Source organism: Desmodus rotundus, chromosome X, assembly GCF_022682495.2.
Source record: "Desmodus rotundus isolate HL8 chromosome X, HLdesRot8A.1, whole genome shotgun sequence".
Classification (NCBI taxonomy): Eukaryota; Metazoa; Chordata; class Mammalia; order Chiroptera; family Phyllostomidae; genus Desmodus; species Desmodus rotundus.
The window spans coordinates 95,857,134-95,876,911 of record NC_071400.1 but is presented as its reverse complement, the minus strand read 5'-3'; the positions used below and the strand labels follow the sequence as shown (position 1 = coordinate 95,876,911).

Genomic DNA, 19,778 nt, shown 5'->3' with positions numbered 1-19,778 from the left:
AATAAACACATGTCCAGAAGAAATGGAAATTAAACTGGGCATTATTTTTCTTCTAGCTTTTCCTGCTTAAGATTTCTGTGTGATGTATTGTCTCAACACTATTTGCTAGGGTTAGGTATTAAGTCTCCGTTGTCCACCTGCAAAAGAAGAGTTATAGGCTATTCAGGAATAGGAATATTCTATTAAGTGGCTGGGTCTCCCCACTCATGTTCCATGCTCACCCCCATTCCCCCAAAGCCACATAGCTTGTTTCTCACCCTGCTTCTGGGTGACCCCCTCGTCTGCTTGCCCACAGGGCAGGAGAGTGGGATCACCTGGCAGAGGTGTGAATGCAGATTGTACTTGGACTTCACAGCTCCACAGGCTTAGAACTTAGACCACAGCGGTGGTGGGCCGTGGGCCAGGGCCCCGCCACGCTGAGATCTTCCTGGTCCTTAGAAATAAACCAACACTCTAATATAGACACGCATTACATATAAGGTGTTCATGAGTCTCTTATTGGGAAAATCTGTCTTGTTTCCTGAGAAACTAGCTTTCCTGAATTAGAGTTTAAATGGCTTATCTTTTATGAAATTGGCATATAGATAGTAGTAAATGTTTTAAGGTGATTGTACAGTTTTTGTCAGCATCGTAATTAATTTGTTTGCCCAATTAAGTCCTTAACAAGTGGTAAATAGATTTAGAAACGAAGGATGTGAGCTAGGACAATGTGATTTTGGTTTGAGACGGAAGGATGCATTTTTGATAGCAGGAAGGATATGGACCTTATCACAGTAATGCTTTCCTTTGCTTCAGGGGCTTCGGAGATCTGAAACCGGTGTCTTCTCTTAGCTGATCTAATAGCCTTTGCCTTTAAGTGGAAAGTTTGGTCCTTATTTTGTTGATTGGGAGAGAATGAGACATCAACTTGTTTTTGCACTTAGTTATGCACTCATTGGCTGATTCCTCTGTGTGCTCTGGCTGGGGAGCAAACCTGCAGCCCTGCTGTATCCAGACGGTGCTCGAACCAGTGCAGCTGCCCAGCCAGGGCCTGGTCCTTTCTCTTTTGAGACTATTGACATTTTCATTCGTGACCACCATCCTTTGTACTTGAAAGCTATTGTCCGGTGTAGTCTTTTTCTTTTCCACAAATGAGACATTATTATTGCGGTTTTAGATAATAAACACTTATTTAGATTTGTCTACATATTGACTAATGTCTTTGCTTACCTCTTGCCCCCCACCATATCCCAGTGTATCTGTTATCATTTCTCTTTACCTTGGAGTGTTACCCCAAAGTATCATTTTGAGTTAAATTCTCCACTTGTGGGTTTTATTATACACAACATGGGAATTTGGACGAATAACACGAGTGCCTGCGTGCAGTTTGCAACTCGAGAGAGAGAGCTGACGCCCTCCACTTAGCGTGCAGTTTGAGACAGCCACACGTCCTTCCTGTGCCCACCTAGGCAGCAGGTTTCTTTTTACTCATTATGCTGAAGGGGTAACCTTCAGCATCCCTGTTGTTACACAGGGTCTCCTGTTAGGGTCAGGATCATTTAAGGCTCCTTAGAACCCCTCGGGGCAAGAACTTAGCTGCTTGCTTGCTTCTTACGATAACTACTTTGACACTCTCTGCTTCTGAAGATTCCTACTGGTGTTCCAGCTCAGGGCTGCATTCGCAAAGGTAGTCCCCCCTGTAATCCAGCGCTGAGGCTGTTTGCATCGGAAAGGGTGCCCAGGGGCCTACTGTGCTGCAGTGCAACTCTATAAAACGTCGTTTGGAAATGGAGATTTTCCTACGTGGAGTAAAGGCGGCCTCGCCTTAGGCCTCGTTCTCATTTATGGCCCTTGCTTGAGTAACAGACGTCCCTGCTAATTTCAGTGAAAACATTAAGATCTGAACAAGGTGGCTGTGGCCTTTGATCAAGTTGGAAGCTGGTAAAATACTGGCCAGATAAGTTATATACACAGAGCTACCGTATGACCCAGTAATTCTGCCCACATGTATGTACCTAAAGGACTTGAAAGCAGGGACTCAAACATACCTCTGTGCTGATGTTTATAGCAGCAGAATCCACAGTAGCCAAAATGGCGAAACAACCCAGGGGCCCATCAACACATGAGTGGATCGGCAGAATGGGTGATTATACATCCTTACAATGCAATGTTACTCATCCAGAACAAGGAATAAAATACTGATATAGCTACAACATGGACCAACCAAGTAAACATCAGCTCTGACTGGTGCGGCGCAGTGGCTTGGGTGTCATCCCGTAGACCGAAAGGTCTCCTGTTTGATTCCCAGTGAGGGCATGTGCCTGGATGGAGGGCCAGGTCCCCAGTTAGAGCACATATGAGAGGCAACCAATCGATTTTTCTGTCTCACATAGATGTTTCTATCCCTTTCTCCCTCCCTTCCCTGTCTCTAAAAATAAATAAGGAAAATTTTTTTAAAAACTAGTAAACATGCTAAGAGAAAGAAGCCAGTTACAAAAGACCACACGTTGTATGATTCCATTCATATGAAAAGTTCGGAATAGGTAAATGCATAGAGATGAAGGAGACTCATGGTCGTCGTGGCCTGGGGGGATGGGGAGTGGCTGCTAAAATGGCCCAGGGTTTCCTTTCGGTGTGATGAAAATGTTCTGGAAATTGGAGGTGGTGCTTGTACCATACGATGTGTGTGCACTTAATGCCACCGAATTGTATGCTTTAAACTGGTTAAAACGATAAATTGTATTTTATATGTATGTTACCACAATGAAAAAATACGGTCATTGAACATTCTCAGAAGCAGGCGAGGGAGACCTGGGGTGCAGAGACTTGCCAGCTCTCTCTTTGGTCAGAGCACCCAGGGTCACTTTTCACCGTTTAAGCCCACTTTTCATGGGAAAAATGTCCTGGGCTCACAGACAGGCCTGGCCTGTCACCTCCTCTTTCTGGGGCCAGCTCAACCCCTTCTGAGCTGATGGCTTTTGAGCATTCACAGTTGACAGGTGGAGGAGCCGGACTCATGATGTAGTCTCCTGAGGCCTCAAGTGTACCGGAGCCCGTTTCTATAAGCCTGCCTGTTCTGTGGCTGCATTTAACCAGGACTTTGTCCCCTACAGCGCAGGTGGCACTTTCTGAGTAACTTGCTTTAATTCGTGCCTGGGATTTCAAAAACCACCACGCGGCGCTACCAAATTGAATATCAATTATTATCCAGTAGCTTTAGCCAGTGGTCAAGGTGTCCCGCCATTTATCCCCAGCTGCCACAAATGCAGAGCCACGCCACTAGCCTTACAAGTGAGACCTGATTCTTTCATTGTCTAGAGTGTGGCTGGTGACTGCATTCCAAACGGACAACTTGAAAGAACGAGATTGTTTCATTGACTGTTTTTAATGTGTCCTTTTCATCTGCACAGGGTCACGTCCATTGCGGACAGGTTGAATGTGGACTTTGCGTTGATTCACAAAGAGAGGAAGAGGGCGAACGAGGTGGAGGGGATGGTCCTCGTGGGCGACGTGAAGGACCGCGTGGCCATCCTCGTGGATGACATGGCCGACACTTGTGGCACCATCTGCCACGCTGCGGACAGGTACGAGGGGCAATTTGGGATAATGTTAGGATATCTCATTAAGAAGGGGAAAATGTCAGCTTTAAAAAATTAGGCCTGTTCTTCCTAATTATTGCTGGCTGCTTGGCAGTGGCATTTCAAACCAGGGGAGGTTCTAGGCGCATTTATTTTCCTTGGTAGGAAGGAAACCGTGGTCCTTTAAGACCTGCTTTTCACTTTCAAGGTGCGTTTTATGAAGGGTCCGAGGAGGCATGCCCCCTGCACCTGAGCACAGAAAGGAAGAGACCCCTTGCAGGCTTCCTCGGGCTCTCACTGCCTTCTGTTCGGCCCTCGCTCCAGCCTTCAAAGACAGTACAAAGCAAAGAACATAAAATCTCTCAATGATACTTTATATTGATATGTCAAAAGGATGGTATTCAGGCTATTTTGGTTTAAACCAGTGGCTCTCAACCAAGGGGCAGTTTTGTGCCCTGGAGGACATTTGACAATGTTTGGAGACATTTTTGGTTGTCACAGCCCAGGGGTGGGAGGCATTGCTACAGTGCCATCTGGGGATGCAGCACAACGAAGGATTTTCTGGGCCCAAGGCCAAGGTCAGTAGTCCCAGATTTAATGGCATAACAAAGCATGTTGCCAACACATACCTTTTAAGAGCCTGTTTTTGGCTACTGAATGTGAATGAAATTGGTTTCGTGGTTCCCTTTATGGAACGCTTTGCTTTTAAATTCACACTACGGGGTGACTTTTTTTTTTTTTTTTTTTTTTTTTGTCTTCTGTTTTATAGGCTGGTCTCAGCCGGAGCTACCAAAGTTTATGCCATCCTTACCCATGGGATCTTCTCTGGACCAGCTATTTCCAGAATAAACAGTGCTTCCTTTGAGGCTGTCGTTGTCACAAACACAATTCCGCAAGAGGACAAAATGATTCATTGCCCCAAGATCCAGGTACTGTCTACACTGCAGGCAGCGCCGAATGAGGCGCCTACCTTGGATCCCGAAAAATAGCATCTGTGTGCGACCGCTTACTAAGGCAGATGTCAGCAGAGGGCGCAGCTTCTCGTGTGGGGGTCTAATTCATGTTCGAGCTCTGAGAAAGGCTCTGACCGGCAGAGGTCAAAGTTAGAAATAGTGAGTGAGTCAAACCACTTACTGTAGATAGAAAGAGTAAGAGACAGCCTATGCTGCAGCTCAGCAGAATTAACATACAACCCAACGGGTCCACCTGATCAGCCACAGGTGACAGTCTGCAAGCTATGGCCCACAGGCCCAATCCAGCCCATCATGTGCTTTTTGTAAATAAAGTTTTATTGGAACACAGCCACGCCCATTAATTTATATATCATCTATGGCTGTTCTCACAGGACCACTGAGTTGGGTGTGGCCTACAAAGCAGAAAATATTTGTTCTCAAGCACTTTACAGAAAAAGTAGTTTGCTGAACCCTGAGTTAGAACGATCATAGTTGCGCTCTTACATGATACACATTTTTCTGAAACCAAGAGAAAGAAAAGCCTTCCACATAATGGAATAAAATTAATTTAGAAACAACAAACGCCCGAGACAAGGATGTCTCTGGTTAACAGCAGCCCTGAAAAGCCTTTGAGCATCTGCACTGAAAATCTCCCTTCCAGGATCCCATAGGGCAGGGCTGTCAAACTCATTGTCACTGGGGGCCACATCACCCTCTCGGTTGCCTTCAAAGGGCCGAATGTAATTGTAGGACTGTGTACATGTAACTACTCCTTAACAGTGAAGCGAGAGCTTGGTGCTGCCGCTGGGTAGAAACAAGGTGCTGGGCTGGATAAAACAAGGTGGAGGGCTGGATTCGGCCGTGGACCTTGTGTTTGCCACCTGTGCCTTAGGTTTGGTTTAACAGGCTGTAATTGGACCCAAAGCTGTCTGTCCTCCCAAAAGAAACGGGTATAGGTCTTGATAGTAGCATATCTCGCAGGCAGAGAAATTGTAGGTTTTCTGGCTTTTATGTTTTTAATTACATGTGACTAAGATGCCTCACTTTCGTCGCCCTTTTTCTGTTTGTCACTTAGGTCATTGACATTTCGATGATCTTGGCCGAGGCGATCCGCCGGACCCACAACGGTGAATCCGTGTCTTACCTGTTCAGCCACGTCCCGCTGTAAGTCCAGGATGGGAGCATGGAGCAAGCCCGCTGGTTTCTGATGAGTGTGTCTTCATCTGATTTGTTAGGGTTACGACTCAGCAGTTAGAACACAAAAGCCAGATCTTTGTATCCACCAAGCCCCGTTGTGTCCCCCTTCTATAGCTCGAGACCATTTACTTCCAGTTTGGGGGGAGGGCAGTGGTTATTTGATCTGTGAAGTGTCATAAGTCAAAAGTATTTTTGTCACCTTGACTTGCTCTGATAGGTGACTTTTCCTTTGTCCTGTTTTGAGGCCACAACTTCCACGTATGGAATTGCATTGTGGAAGTTCATAATTTATATATTTCAGGGTTGCCCAAGGTGACTTTAGGATAAAGATTTCTATGTATATATAAAATGATAATGCCTGTGGACATTTGAATAAAACCCTATATAGAATGAGCCCTTCTAAGAAAACCTTAGAAGATATATAATACCGTGAAATTTTTTTTTTTTTTTTTTTTTTAGTAGCCGGGTTTCAAATAAACCATTTTAGTTACTGTGTTTGATTTGGACCAAATTTTTTGTACTTGAAGTTGGCCACTGATAGATTTTTGGGTAAACATTAGACATATCAGAGGCCATTTAGCTCCAAATTGTTTTTGTTACCACTTCTGGAACACGTTACAGCAATCACCTGTGTGAAGTGTCGTGTTCTCAAATTCCAAAATGAGTTCAGTGATAGATCTGCTTTGGAACCCGTTTTAAGATAGTCTCTGCACTGTCGCGTCCCTGCTTGCCTCTGTCCGTCCCAGATGGACAGTTCTTTGGGCGCCACTCGTCCTGTTGTCTTGTTCAGGTCACGTTTTCAGCTCTAGCTTTGACTTTGCCTTTTGTCCAGTAATTTCGTGTTGATTTCCACGTAAACAAAAACTCTTCTGAGTCCCCTCAAATTGAGTAATCTGATCATAATTTGGCCTTTCGCATAAATAAAAAGGTGGATTTTTGTGACTTACCCTAAATGCATATTTAAGCATCATTAGTTTTGATTTTTCATGTTCATCAGCTTTTTGTAATGAGAAGTAGCGAATCTAGGCAACTGATGATTGGAACCAAAGCCACTACATGAAAAATGTAGGTGAGAAAGGCCTACGAGAAAAGTACAAACAAGTAAACATTAGTTCCTCCATTGAAAAAATATTCAAATAGGGGCCCAAGAGTGATTGTGGAGGGGAAGATTGCTTCCTCCTCAAGGTGGCCCTTGATAACCACCTCCTACATCAGGTGCCCCCCGATGCCCCGCCTCCTTCTGAATTTTACTGTGTGCACACCGGTGCGCGCCCAGCTGAATACTTCATCACTGGAAGAAGACAATTTGCCTGCATAGAATAATAAACAACAGTCTCTCCCTCCTGCTGAATCTTAAAACTTGAAGAGAATAAATTCTTTAAAATCTGCAGGCGGAAAGGGGAAATCTATTGAAGTCATTAACAAATTTGTTAGGAACCTTCCCAAATAGGTTGTTAAGGTTTCAAACTTCACTATAGCAGAGGTGGAATCGAAGTTAAAAGTATCATTTTTGTCACCGCAGAAGCGAGCATTTTGAGTTATGGTTTTTGAGATAAAATGGTATAGCCTGGTACAGCCAGCTATGCAATACGGAGTGACAATGTCTAGAAAGAGTTGACTTGAGATATGTAAAGAGTTTATTTAGATGGAGATATGTAAAGAGTTTATTTAGATGCTATGTACTTTTAATTTTTTGATAAATAAGTGATATCTGTATTTCTTAGAATTTCTATGCATAGAGAAATGAAAATGGAGTTATGAATATGCATAAGTAGACAGCCTGGCGTACAAGTGTGGGCCTGTTGGCATGACATGACTAAACCCAGTTGCTTTTGAGGTGATCATTTCCTCTAACATTTATAATTTGTAGTACAATATGGAGTTGATTTTAAAATAAGATCCAAAGGGGGGAAAATGATAGAAAATCTATTGTAATCCTCTGAATTAAGACCCGATTGTTTCTTACATTATTTAGTACCAAGTGTGTTTTTGAAAGTACTTCTAATACATTAACTAATTAGACTAGACTTAGCCATACATGGCGGCAGTGGGCCTGAGCCATTTGGTTTCTGTTCAGCAAAGATGAGGAAGGTGGCCTCCGAGCAGCTTCCTCCCCCAACTCCCAGAGCTCGCACGTTTCCTACTGCTGGTGTGGAAACCTGTCCATGAAACCACCAAACGCGTTGGTCCTGTCAGCTCTGCCGGACGGAGTCTGACTTGCTGTGTATCTAGCCAAAAAGGGGAGCCAGAGAAATGGGAACATACCAAAGTCGCTCAGCCTCCAACTTACATTAACCCACTTACAGATATTCATAGGGTCACTGTGTTTTGTTAGATGCCAACTAGATTCAGGAATATATCATTTGCTTGTATTGGTTTACTGTAACATTTTCGACACTGTACTAAAACATTTCAATAAAGTCCTACTACTTTCATGGCGTGTGTCATCATTGTGGAGCTGTGTCCTGCCCGAGTGATGTTCTATGGGTACCTGAAACTGTGCGCCACTTCCCGACTACGGCCCGCCATATAAAACTACAGAAAAGCCAGTTTTTGGAAGTTAGCTCTTCTCCATTTTCTTTTTTTATCCTCACCTGAGGACATTTTTTCATTGCTTTTATAGAGAGAGGCAGGGAAAGAGACAAACATTGAAGGAGAGAGGAACATTCATTGATTGACTTCTCGCACACGCCCTGACTGGGGACCAAACCCGCAACCTGCATATGTGCCCTACTGGGAATCGAACCCACAACCTTTTGGTTTACAGGATGACACTCTGAACAACACTGGCCAGGGCTCTCTCCTCCATTTCGAAGGTATTTCTGAAGGACTGATTTGCGGTCTCCTTGCCCCAAAGTGTAATAGTGGTGCCACATAAGGTATCCAAGGTGTAATTCTAGATGTTTCCTGTAAAAGAAGATCACACAGTGTTTACACGGCAAAGTAGTAATGTCTGGTAGCCATTGGTTGGGTCAGACCAAACTTAAAATGTACGCCCCATAGAAGTTTCTCATGTGCTTTCATGTCAGAAGTGCCAAGAAGCATTTCCTGTTCCCACAAAACAACTTCTATTCAGTGATGCTTTAAGTTACTCTCATAGGGGCAAGATGAATTTATACATACTCATGCTCTCCCAGTAATGCTCTGGTTTAAAGCGTGGGTAACCCAGAGTGGCAGCCTTTTGCCTTAAAAGTCACAGTGAAATACAAAGAACTAAACCCAGCTCCATTGGAGATCTGTTTGAGAGAATTATGGAACGTACTTGAAGGGAGGGGGGAAATGAAGCAGTTCATTTGCAGTGTGGAAACACTTCAATTCTACCTGATAATGCTCTCACGCCTCTTTGGGGTGCTTCATTTCACGTGGCAGGTCTGACCAAATCCAGTTGAACTACAGGCTAAGTGTCAGGGAAAGATGAAGTAGAGGTTCAGAGGATGAGTCAGGCTAGAGTGAGCCAAACAGGACGGCTTATTGGTGGTACCTCGTGGCAGGATTTTCCAGAACCAGATGGCTGTATTCCAGCAAGGGCTCAAGGGGGAACAGCACAAGGTGTTTGGGGCGTAGTGTGTTTGAGCGAGGATAGCCAATGAAGACAGAAGTGAGGGCCTGAAACATACTAGCATGTCCTTCATGTGTGTTGCCTGCAGAAGTCAACATGTTCAGTCAGTCCTCTTCCCTGTGGGGCTTCACTTTATTGCTTGACCTTCTGTACCCTGGAAACACATCCCTCCGTCTTGTCCCTGCCCTCGCTTCCCAAGACCACCTTCTGGATTGGTTGGCTTCACTGTAGTCTCCAAGTTCTGTTTTGTGTTCTTGAAAGGGCACGAACACAATCCCCTCGCCCAGAGGCTCATTGTCCTGACCATCTCCATCGAGGGCAGCATTACCTAATGCCACAAACACACAGGTGTTGAAAATACCTCAAACGGGCCGTAGAGATGACAGGAACGGATGCCATGCAATAATAGAGATGGTGATCAATTGAAGCCCTTCACACACACCAACCCGATTTGCGAGACCGTCCCGATAAAAATGGAACCAAAAAGCGGTGCCCTGTATAACGATAAGAGCAGTTCTCACTATCCTAAAGGCTGAGTCCCATGATCAAAAGAAAAAACAGCCAAAATCATTTCACACTTCAAAAGCAATCAAAATAGAAAAGCAAACAACACAATGCAGTGGAAAGTGCCCCAAACCGGGAGCGAGGCGATGTGGAGGCTGGTTCCTGGTACGCTGCTGCCAAGCTGTGCGGCCTTGCGCAGGTGGCCACGGCACTCTGAGTCTGGGTGTCTGCAAAATGAGGAGGTAGATGCGTGCACTTTTAATAGGCTATGGTATCGATTCTTGACTCAGTGGGATTCTACCAACTACAGCTGTGGTTCCAATGAGGCAAAGATGGTTACCTCCCCATCAGGTGAACAGCTCGTTTTGGCTGGCAGGGGGCTTTCTCAGCATTGGACGTTTTACACTGCAAGAACCCCTCAGCCCTGGGCAAACCGGGGTGCTTGGTCACCCTAGGTCTCTGTCCTCTAAGGTGAGGGGTTCTGGATCCCCACTGCCACCTTGGCTAAGGAACCCCAGGATCATGGGTCTGATCTTGCGCCGGTTGCAGTGAAAGCAGGTTATGTGACATGCCCCACAGTGTGCCAACAACCTGTGGCCTCTCCATTCTTTTTCAGTCCCTTGTCAAATAACTAAAAGCTGAAGAGCTGTAGTCAAAAATAAAAGAGGAGAAAAGGGGGACACTTTTAGAAAATGCATTCAAGACCCGGTGTGATTGCCAGTCCTTCACCACAAATGCCTTTAGTGCCGCAAGTGGTCTTTGAGACCCCAGGGGACTGTGGGCAGAAGGCAGAGTGTCCGAACACTCACTGATGGACACTGCCCTTCTGTGCACTGGTTCTTACATCCTTCTTAAGCAGCTTACTTTGGCTGTCTTTCCAAACATCCAACTCTGTCTCTTCTTGTGCTCATATTTCACTGAGCTATAATATTACAATTAATAACACAACTGACATAAACAGGTTTAGAAACAACTGAATCTTGGAAATCACCTCAACTGGTATAGTGCTAGTACCCTACTGACCTGAGATGTTAAATAGGCCCTGCGGATCAATCAACATTTATTTTTTTATAGAAGGAAAAGAGAATGCAGGTTAACCAATCAGGTTTTAAATAGAGGTCAAGTCAAGCGAGCTTCTGTCATTCCTGTTGGTCTCAAGCTTGTCTGTCGATTGAAATCAGTCGAGCAGTTCTGAAAACTCCCAATGCCCAAGCCTCACCCAGGAGTGGCTAAATCAGAACCTTTGGGTGCCAGACATGAAGATCCCTTTCCAATGTGCCACCAAGGTTCAGAACTTCCACTTTAAGCTCACGGCCACAAAGCTCTCAAGGTCTGCTCCCTCCTCCCAGCATGTAAGCATATCGGGTTTGGGACACTGCATTTAGAAAGCAAGAGAGCAGAGAAAAGTACATATAAGAACAAAGGGCCACCATTAATTCCATAAATCTATACAAGTCACCAACAATTTGGAGAATTTTAATCAGCTTGACAATAACCCACAACCTTCGGACTGACTAATTTTTGGAGAATTTAATAACATTTCTCCTTTGTTATAATTCCTACCTATGGTGTTGCTCCGTGGGAGCAATGCCCCTCTTGAATTCTGGTATACTTTAGTTGCTCACCGGAATCATACTATCAATTTACAAATCAAAGTCCCAAAATCCTGGCCAACGCTGAACTGGCGATCTTGTCCCCCTTTTTCCAATCTGACCATTTAAAAATACTGGGGTGTTGTTTTATTTGTATTACTTTAAGAACTTTATTTTATGGACTGTAAATATTTATTATATAGAATCTCTAAGATAATATAGTAATAGAAATATTATATAGATATACCCAAACCTTGTTAATCTATCACCAATTACTGCAATTATTTTTTTTCTTCAATGATATAAACACTTTATTACTGATTATAAAATAATATATATCCGTTGAAGAAATTTTGGTAAATACAAGGACAAGAAATTTTAAAAAATTGTTTATAATTACTTGGCAATAACAATGGCTAAAAGTGTAGCATATGACCAAACAAGAATTTGTTTAAAAAAAATTTTTTACAGTTATTATCATTTTCCATGTCATTCAATATTCTAATATGTGACTTCTAGAGGCTGCAGAGTAATCTAAAGTAATAGGTTTTAAATCCAGTACCCTTGACAAAATCTGAAACGACCGATCTTGGCTTAAATACAAATCCCCTTACCTTTCTCTTCCATACGTCACAAGGGGTACACTGTTACTTTGGTGGTTCCCAGTGAACCACGGCTCCCAATTTTCATGCTCACGTGCAGTGCCCTCCCTTACTGACTCTTGGCTTAGCCAATACACAGGCCATTCGCAAGGATAATGCAGGCAAGGGCTTAGTGCTTGCTCATCGGGCTTGTCTCTACTGGAATACTTGCTCGTAGTATCTAATCACCAAGAAAAGAAGCCCAAGCTAGCCACACGGAAAGCAAAAAAGCAAGAGGTCACAGCCTCCCAACCTTCCCCACTGGGGCACAGGATGTGTGAACAAAGCCATTTGACTGCAAGCGCATGCGAGACCCCAACCGCGACAGGGCAGTGAACACAAAAAATTGTAGCTGTTTTAAGCTAAGAAGTTTCAGTGTAGTTTGTCACACAGCAATACGGAATTGAAACATGACAGCATCTGATGTGAACAGTTGCATCAAATAGGGAAAATGAATCTTTAGAATCATAAACTCAAGCAGGCCTTTTGGCTTATAATGTGGCTAAATGGCTGAGGACCTGGCTGATGAGATGAACATGGGAAGTAGAGTCAAAACAACATGAACTGTAACCAGTTTTGCGTATTACCAGATATATGACTTCTTAGAGTATTGGCTTCCTTGTGGGCACATCAGGCTTTAGCACCAGCTACCTTGCAGGTGTTTTATTTTTATACTTGATGAGTGATGGTGCTTCTAACGCAGGGGTGTCAAACTCATTTTCATGGGGGGCCACATCACCCTCTCGCTTGCCTTCAAAGGGCCAAATGTAATTTAGGACTGCGTACATGTAACTGCTCCTTAACTAGGGGCAAGGAGCTCGGTGCTGCCGCCAGGTAGAAACAAGGTGCCGGGCTGGATAAAACGAGGTGGAGGGCGGGATTCGGCCCACGGGCCTTGTGTTTGCCACCTGTGTTCTAACACGATGGAATCATTAACCAGGTGAAAGAATGAATGTACAGGTGTGAGGAGCATTTTTATTAGGCAGTCGTGTCTCTAGAACACAAGAGACCGTTCTTTCCACTCTACCTTACTACTAATGGATTTACTTAACCAGTCTATGAAAACCAGATGGCAAGATCGATTCTCTGTAATGCCCACCTGCTTCTGATGTTTCAAGGCAGCAGGCAGACTGCTTGGAGACCATTACAGCCATAAATAGCCTTTCCTCTTTTTAACCAAGTCATCTACTTCGTTATTTGCATCGGGGGCTTTTTTCAAAGCATCTGACCCTTTGGACTCTTCTGGTAGGACGGGTCCTCAACAGGAAAGAAGGGTGTTGTCACATGAATTTGCATATCCTGTGAAGGACATCTTCAGAACACTTTCATTTCAAGGTAAAATGAAACTTACAGGACTGAGCAGACAGGTGCTTCACAGTTCAGCGTAAAGGGGGGAGGAGAAACAAAAGACAAGGGTAGCTGGCATGAGGCTTTGCGATGCTGCAAACACATAAATTACAAAGGCACCACGTGGCCTGTTTCTATCTCCATGTGTCACTTACAAAGAGCAGGCTCATGGTATCGGCACATTTCTAGTACAGAACATGATTTCAAAAGGGTTCATTGTCATGTCTAACTGAAAGGGTTCAGACTCCAGCCTTGTGATAAAAATACCATTAAAGTCCTCTCTCCTTTTCATCAAGCAGACCCTGACTTTCCGCGCCCAAGAGTGGAAACAGGCAGCAGGAATCGGGGAAGCAGTGGGGTTGACACCTACCTCTCACTCACCGCATGTTCGCCCAAACCGAGGAGCTTGCCTAGTGACACAGTAAGGCCTGTTCTTCCCCATGCTGGGAACGCGGCATTGGGTGGGCTGGAGCAATTCGCTCAAGGGATTTATTTAGGTTCCCATCAGCTGTAGGAGACGACGTATGATGCTACGTCCCTACTGAACCCCTTTGATGTCTATGCTGGGGTCAAATGGCAGAGCCGCGACTCAAACCTGGGCTTCTGTCCCCAGCTGTGCACTTGTTCAACCACCGCTGTGGGTGTTGGCTCCAGTCTGGCCTTCCTTTTAATTTCAGGGGTTAAATCCCAAGAGTCCTTCAATGTTTAAGTCTGAAGATTAACACGACAGTAAATAGGGCTGCCAAGATAAAATACGGATACCCCATTAAATTTGAATTTTAGATAAACAGCCAATAATTTTTTAGTATAAGCATGGCCCAATTGGCCAAATTTACCAGCCCTACAGTAAAGCTTAACTACCCACCAAGGGTGATTCCTGATCCGCGAAAAGATAAAAACCAAAATGCAGTGAGACTTAGAAAACCCACTACAAGGCCTAGCCAATAACTGCTCTTGAGCTAGCTAGCCTGCAGGAGACTGGGCCGACCACGTGGCCATCTTCTGGCTCATCACTCAGACTGGGTCATCACTGGGGCCACAACGAACTCCTCAGCAGAAGGTCTTCCATAGGTTCCAGGTGAGCCACTGCACTACCTGCTTGTAATACCGAAGACCTGAAACAACCCAGCTGCCCATCACTACAGGGACAGCTAAGTAGACTGTGGAATATCCAGACGAGGAAGGCTTTCTAGCCGTGAGGAGAGAGTGAGGATGCCCCTCTACGAAGCTGTAGTGTAGAAGGCACTCCGCATAAAAAGGCAAGTGAGGAACAAAGTGTATGCTAACGAAATATACCTAGGGGGTAAAGAGGAGGGGGATAAGAAGATAAAGAAACTCTGGACAGAGAGATAAGGAACTGATAACAATGGTTTCTTGTCCGCATGGGGCAGGGGTGGAGTTGGACAAATGGCACGTGACGAGATTTGTTTACTGTGTGTCCATCTACGCATGCGTGTATGTTTGTATGTGAGCAGATGAGTTCATAGCAGGCGTGAGGCTGCTGTCCTTAGAAAGGGCTGCTTCCAAGGTTGGCCTTTGACTGGCAGCTGGGAACTCGAATTTCTAGTGGGTCCCCACCATTCCCAGAACTGTGGCTCGCTGTGGCTAAACTGTGCTTGTAAACAATATAATTTATACTGAACACCTGCTTTCTTTCTGGAATTTTGGTACATGCTAGGCAGAGGGTGCCTACGTGACGGGCCCCCACTAAAAACCCTGAGTGCTGAGTCTGCAATGAGCTTCCCTGCTAGGTAACGTTTCATCTGTGTTTTCTCAAGCGGTTGCTGGGGGATTAAGCGTGTCCTGAGCTGGTTGTGCCTGGGTCCCTCCGGTCACTGCCCCATACCCTCCCCTGTACTGATTTTGGTTTGTACCCTTTCAGCGTGAGGATCACAGCTGTGAGCACACTATAGGATGAGTCCTGCCAGTCCCCCTAGCGAGTCACTAAACTAGGGGTGCTTTTGGGTACACCTCACACCTCTCTCTCTCCATATACATTATATATATTTGTGTACCACATGAATATATATTATACATCATTTACAAAAATAAAATCAAAATGAAAGTCCTTTACTTTTCAAGTTGGTTTTAGAAAGAGAAGAAGGGAGAGGAAGAGAGAGAGAGAGAGAAACATCAATTTATCGTTCTACTTATTTATACACTCATCAGTTGCTTCTTGTGTGCGCCCTGACCAGGGATGGACTCTGCAACCTTGGCGCATCAGGACGATGATCCAACCACCTAAGCTATCCAGCCAGGGTGAAAGTCCTTTACTTTTTATATGCCTAAGTAAAAGTCCCATTCAGTCTATCCCCCTTCCTTCATTTCTTTTTTCTTCTTTCTATTTGCTATACATACGAGTTCTTAACTTATGACTAGGTACTTTCTATTAAAATTAAAGACAAAGTTAGAAGGTCATTGCCTTGCCTTATATTTGCCTAACTAAAAGCCCCATTCAACCTGTTTTCAGAGAGTGAAATAGAAACAGAGAGAGAGAGAAGAAAAATGAAAGGAACCAAGAATGCAACAAATTTCACTGCCTTGATCTATAAGGAGACACAATTCTTGTAGCTTTTAAATAGCAGTGTTAGCTTTTTTAATTTCTTCAAACATTTTTCAGCTTTTACATATTAATCTTTCAAAATCTCAGGGCTTTGTTCTAGAAGAATATGTCCCTCTTTGTACATATAGAACAGTCCAGCACATAACTGGAAATGTAGGTCTGCCATTGAGGAGAACATTTTTGTCGCAGAGCTTAAAGTCACCTTCGCAGGGGTGGATGTCACACATTAAAGCAGGTTTTACATAAAGAAAGATTTTACAGAGATTACAGAGACACCGAGTAGCTGCTGAACCAGAGAAAAAGGCTACAAAAGATGGTTTGGGGACAAATTGGGAAAATTGGAATATAAAATAGATATGAGGTGATGTTGTGGCATTAATTCTCTTAAGTGTCATCCTTTGAGGAGATACAGGCTTCAGAGCTTGGGGTAACATGTCTGCAATTTCCAAATGACTTAGAAAAGCATATACACGTGAATATCCACATACAAAGAGGTAAAAGGGACGTGACGTGCAGTAAACAATTATTGCATTCAGGCAGCAGGCATACAGGTTGCGCTGTAAAATTCCTTTAAGTTTTCTGTATATCAAGTGTGTCCATCTACGCATGCGTGTATGTCTGTATGTGAGCAGACAACAGTTTTTATCAAGGAGAAATTTTTCAAAATGAAGTTGCTAAGAAAAAGAATTTTTAAACACACATTATAATTAGTATTATAATAGTATAATTGAACTTAAAATAGAATGATATACAATATCAGTTATTAGAAAATCAGTAACCACTCTGCTATTGAATTGGCCACATTGATTTAAGGACTTAGAATCTTTTTGAATTAAGAAAACAAAAGGCTTTATTTATGCTCGGTGACTAGACAAGTTGTACTTGACTAAATTCCTGGTTAGTTCAAACAGCTGGTGAAACTAGTCAGGTGACTGGTCACTTTAATAATGGTTAACCTGTATCATGCCTTCCTCTCAAACTTGACCTCACTGATTGAATTGTTCTTATTTTCTTGATCACTTTCATGTTTGTCATCATAATGATTTTTTAAGCACCTACTATGGACAAGATTCTGGGGACAATGCATTCATAACTCAAGCGACCTGTAATATCATTGGGAAGCTAGGAGATGTGAAGCAAAGATAAATAACATGACAAGAAAGAATAATCAATAAGCTAAACGCACAGTATCATAACCTCCATAGAAAACCTGGATGCGTCTCTACTGACCACGCAACCTCATCCCTCACTTTACAGACGAGTAGGCAGATTTAAAAAATTTTAAAGTACAGCTCATGTACGATACTGTGTTGGCTTCACGTGTACAACATAGTGGTTAGACATTCATATACCTTACGAAGTGATCTCCACAGTAAGTCTAGGAACAGGTGTATCTTTATGTAGTCAAATGTTTTAATGCCTTCTTCCGCGCTCTGGTTGTCGCTGTCAGTTTCTTGTCGTTGTCCTAATCAGAACGACTTTCCCGCTTCAGGTTATAAAAATATTCATCTATGGCTTCTTCTAGTACTTTTAACGTTGAGTGTCTTCCATTTAAATGTGTGACTTGTATGAAATTATTTTTGCTGTACGGAATAAGGTAGGACTTCGAGCCAGTTGCCCAGCATTAGTGCAATTCCTTGTCATTGATTCGACATTAAACTAATGTGCCATACGTGTTTTCACTTGATATCTTCTCTCACTCTCTTTTTTAAAGAGTTTATTAAAAAATTTGTTTTATCCTCACCCGAGTGCATTTTTTCATTGCTTTTAGAGAGAGAGGAAGGAAGAGAGAGAAACATGGATTGATAGCCTCCCTCCCATACGTGCCCAGACTGGGGATCGAACCCACAACCTTTCTGTTTCGGGGACAAAAACTCCAACCAGCTGAGCCACCTGGCCAGGGTGATAGCTTCTCTCTTTCGCTGACATGCTGGTACTCTGCCGTTGTAGTCAATATAGCATTTTAGAGCCTTTATAGGTGTGTGGGGGGGATCCTGCCCTTATTACTTTTTTCTTCAGAAATTTCCTGACTATTCTCACATGTGGTCTTAACCCAGTCAGACCCATTTTTATAACAAATAGTTTGGTATTTGATAGAGATTGCACAGCATTTACAAATCAATTTAAGCAGAATTTCCATCTTTTACAATGTTGTTCCCTGTAGCCCTAATAACGATATATTTCTCTTCATTTCTTTACATCTTCTTCGCATCCTCTCGGGTCCTGGCAGGAAACAGGTGGCACAATCAAGTAAGAAATTGTTAAGTTTCGAGAAGTGGCTATTAATGCCAGTTTGAACAGGATTTAGGGAAGTCAGAGAGGGTGGCACAGCAGTTCACAGGGGAGTCTTTACAACCCCAGACCTGAGATGGGAAGGGGAAGGAACGATTAGTGGAATTTGGGAAGAGTAGTCATTAGGAGAGTATCACCTGCTGAGAGTTTCATTAGAGGGTTGCAGCCAGCCCACAGCCTCGCACAGCTGGGAGGGAGCCAAGGCGTTAAATACTCTGACCTTTTTCCATTGGCCAACCCCAACCCAAAGCCTGGCAACTGTCGATGAAGTTGTTACAGGTCAGCCTCTCGGGACACAGAGCAGGGCGGGAAAGTGTGCACAGTGGACCTGCAGGGGAAATGGCAAGCACAAGCCTGCAAGGTAAAGCATTCATTATAGCTTCCCACCCCCTACCACCTCCTCGGTTCCCAAGCATTTCATGTCAATTTTCTTCCCAAGTATTTCATAGCTTCGTTAGTATCTTGAATGGGATCTTTCCTCCTATCACCAATCTAGATCAAATTCTGTTTGTATATAAGTAAGCTGTTGATTTTTACAAATTGTTTGCATAGCAAGGTGGTTTGATAAGAAGGCATTTGATTTTTACTGTCTGTGTGAATATTGCATAGTATGAGACCTAGGCAAAGTCAATTATCTTTTCTGCATCAATGCCATTAGTTTTTAAAAAGAAAAGAAGGGGGAGATAACAAGATATTTACTTTTTTTCAGTATTTAATGAGACAATACATATAAAGCAGTTAAAACAGTGTCTGGCCCTGACTGGTGTGGCTCAGTTGGTTGGTCATCATCCCACAAACTGAAAAGTCACCAGTTCAATTCCTGGTCAGGGCACATTCCTGGGTTGCAGGGTTTGGTCCCCTGTCGGGGCACGTATGAGAGGCAACCGATTGATGTTTCTCTCTCATGTCCATGTTTCTCTCCCTCTCTTTCTCCCTCCCTTCCTCTCTCTAAAAATAGATAGATGATAGATAGACAGACAGATGGATATTTAAAAACAGTGGCTGGCTCATAACAAACCCACAGGAAAGATCACCTATTATTATTGTATCTAATAGTTTTTCAGCTGATCTGGGGCACCATTGGCTTTTTAATTCACTTTATCAACCCTGATCATTATCAGCTGGTTTCCCACGCCAAATGGCATTTTTCAAATTCTCTCCGGGTTGACTAGGTGAAGACTTTTAAACATAAGTGGATATTTTGACTCTCCCTACAAAAGGCCCAGAAAATCAGTTAGGAAGGGAACAATTCTCTTGGGGACCCCACTTTGAGAAGCAAGGCTTTCTATCACACGAGACTGCAAGTGCAGCTGACCTTTTCTTAACTGGTGAGTGAACCAACTAGAAGCTTGGCCACTGCTGAAAACGCAGAGTTCCCTTTCAGATAGGTCTAAGACAGAACAAGGCCAATTTGAACCTATCTCTACGATATTTATAGAATAGTGGTTTTCAACCTGGAGCGCTTTCGCCCTCCAGGGGATATTTTGCAATGTTTGGGGACATCTGTGGTTATTGCAACTGGAAGGGGGTAATGCTACTGGCATCTAGTGGGTGTGGGTCAGGGACTCTGCTA

General features: G+C 43.7%; 1 protein-coding gene across 1 annotated transcript in view; it reads left to right on the top strand.

Annotated features, from left to right (window-relative positions):
• The window catches only part of PRPS2 (phosphoribosyl pyrophosphate synthetase 2), a 28,481-nt gene extending 20,339 nt beyond the window's left edge, over positions 1-8,142 (top strand). The window contains exons 5-7 of the mRNA XM_053917204.2: positions 3,390-3,563; positions 4,327-4,486; positions 5,586-8,142. Of these exons, the coding sequence (XP_053773179.1) occupies positions 3,390-3,563; positions 4,327-4,486; positions 5,586-5,678 (427 nt within the window). The 3' untranslated portion in view covers positions 5,679-8,142. The remainder of the gene's footprint in view (positions 1-3,389; positions 3,564-4,326; positions 4,487-5,585) is intronic.
• Positions 8,143-19,778: the final 11,636 nt, after the last annotated feature.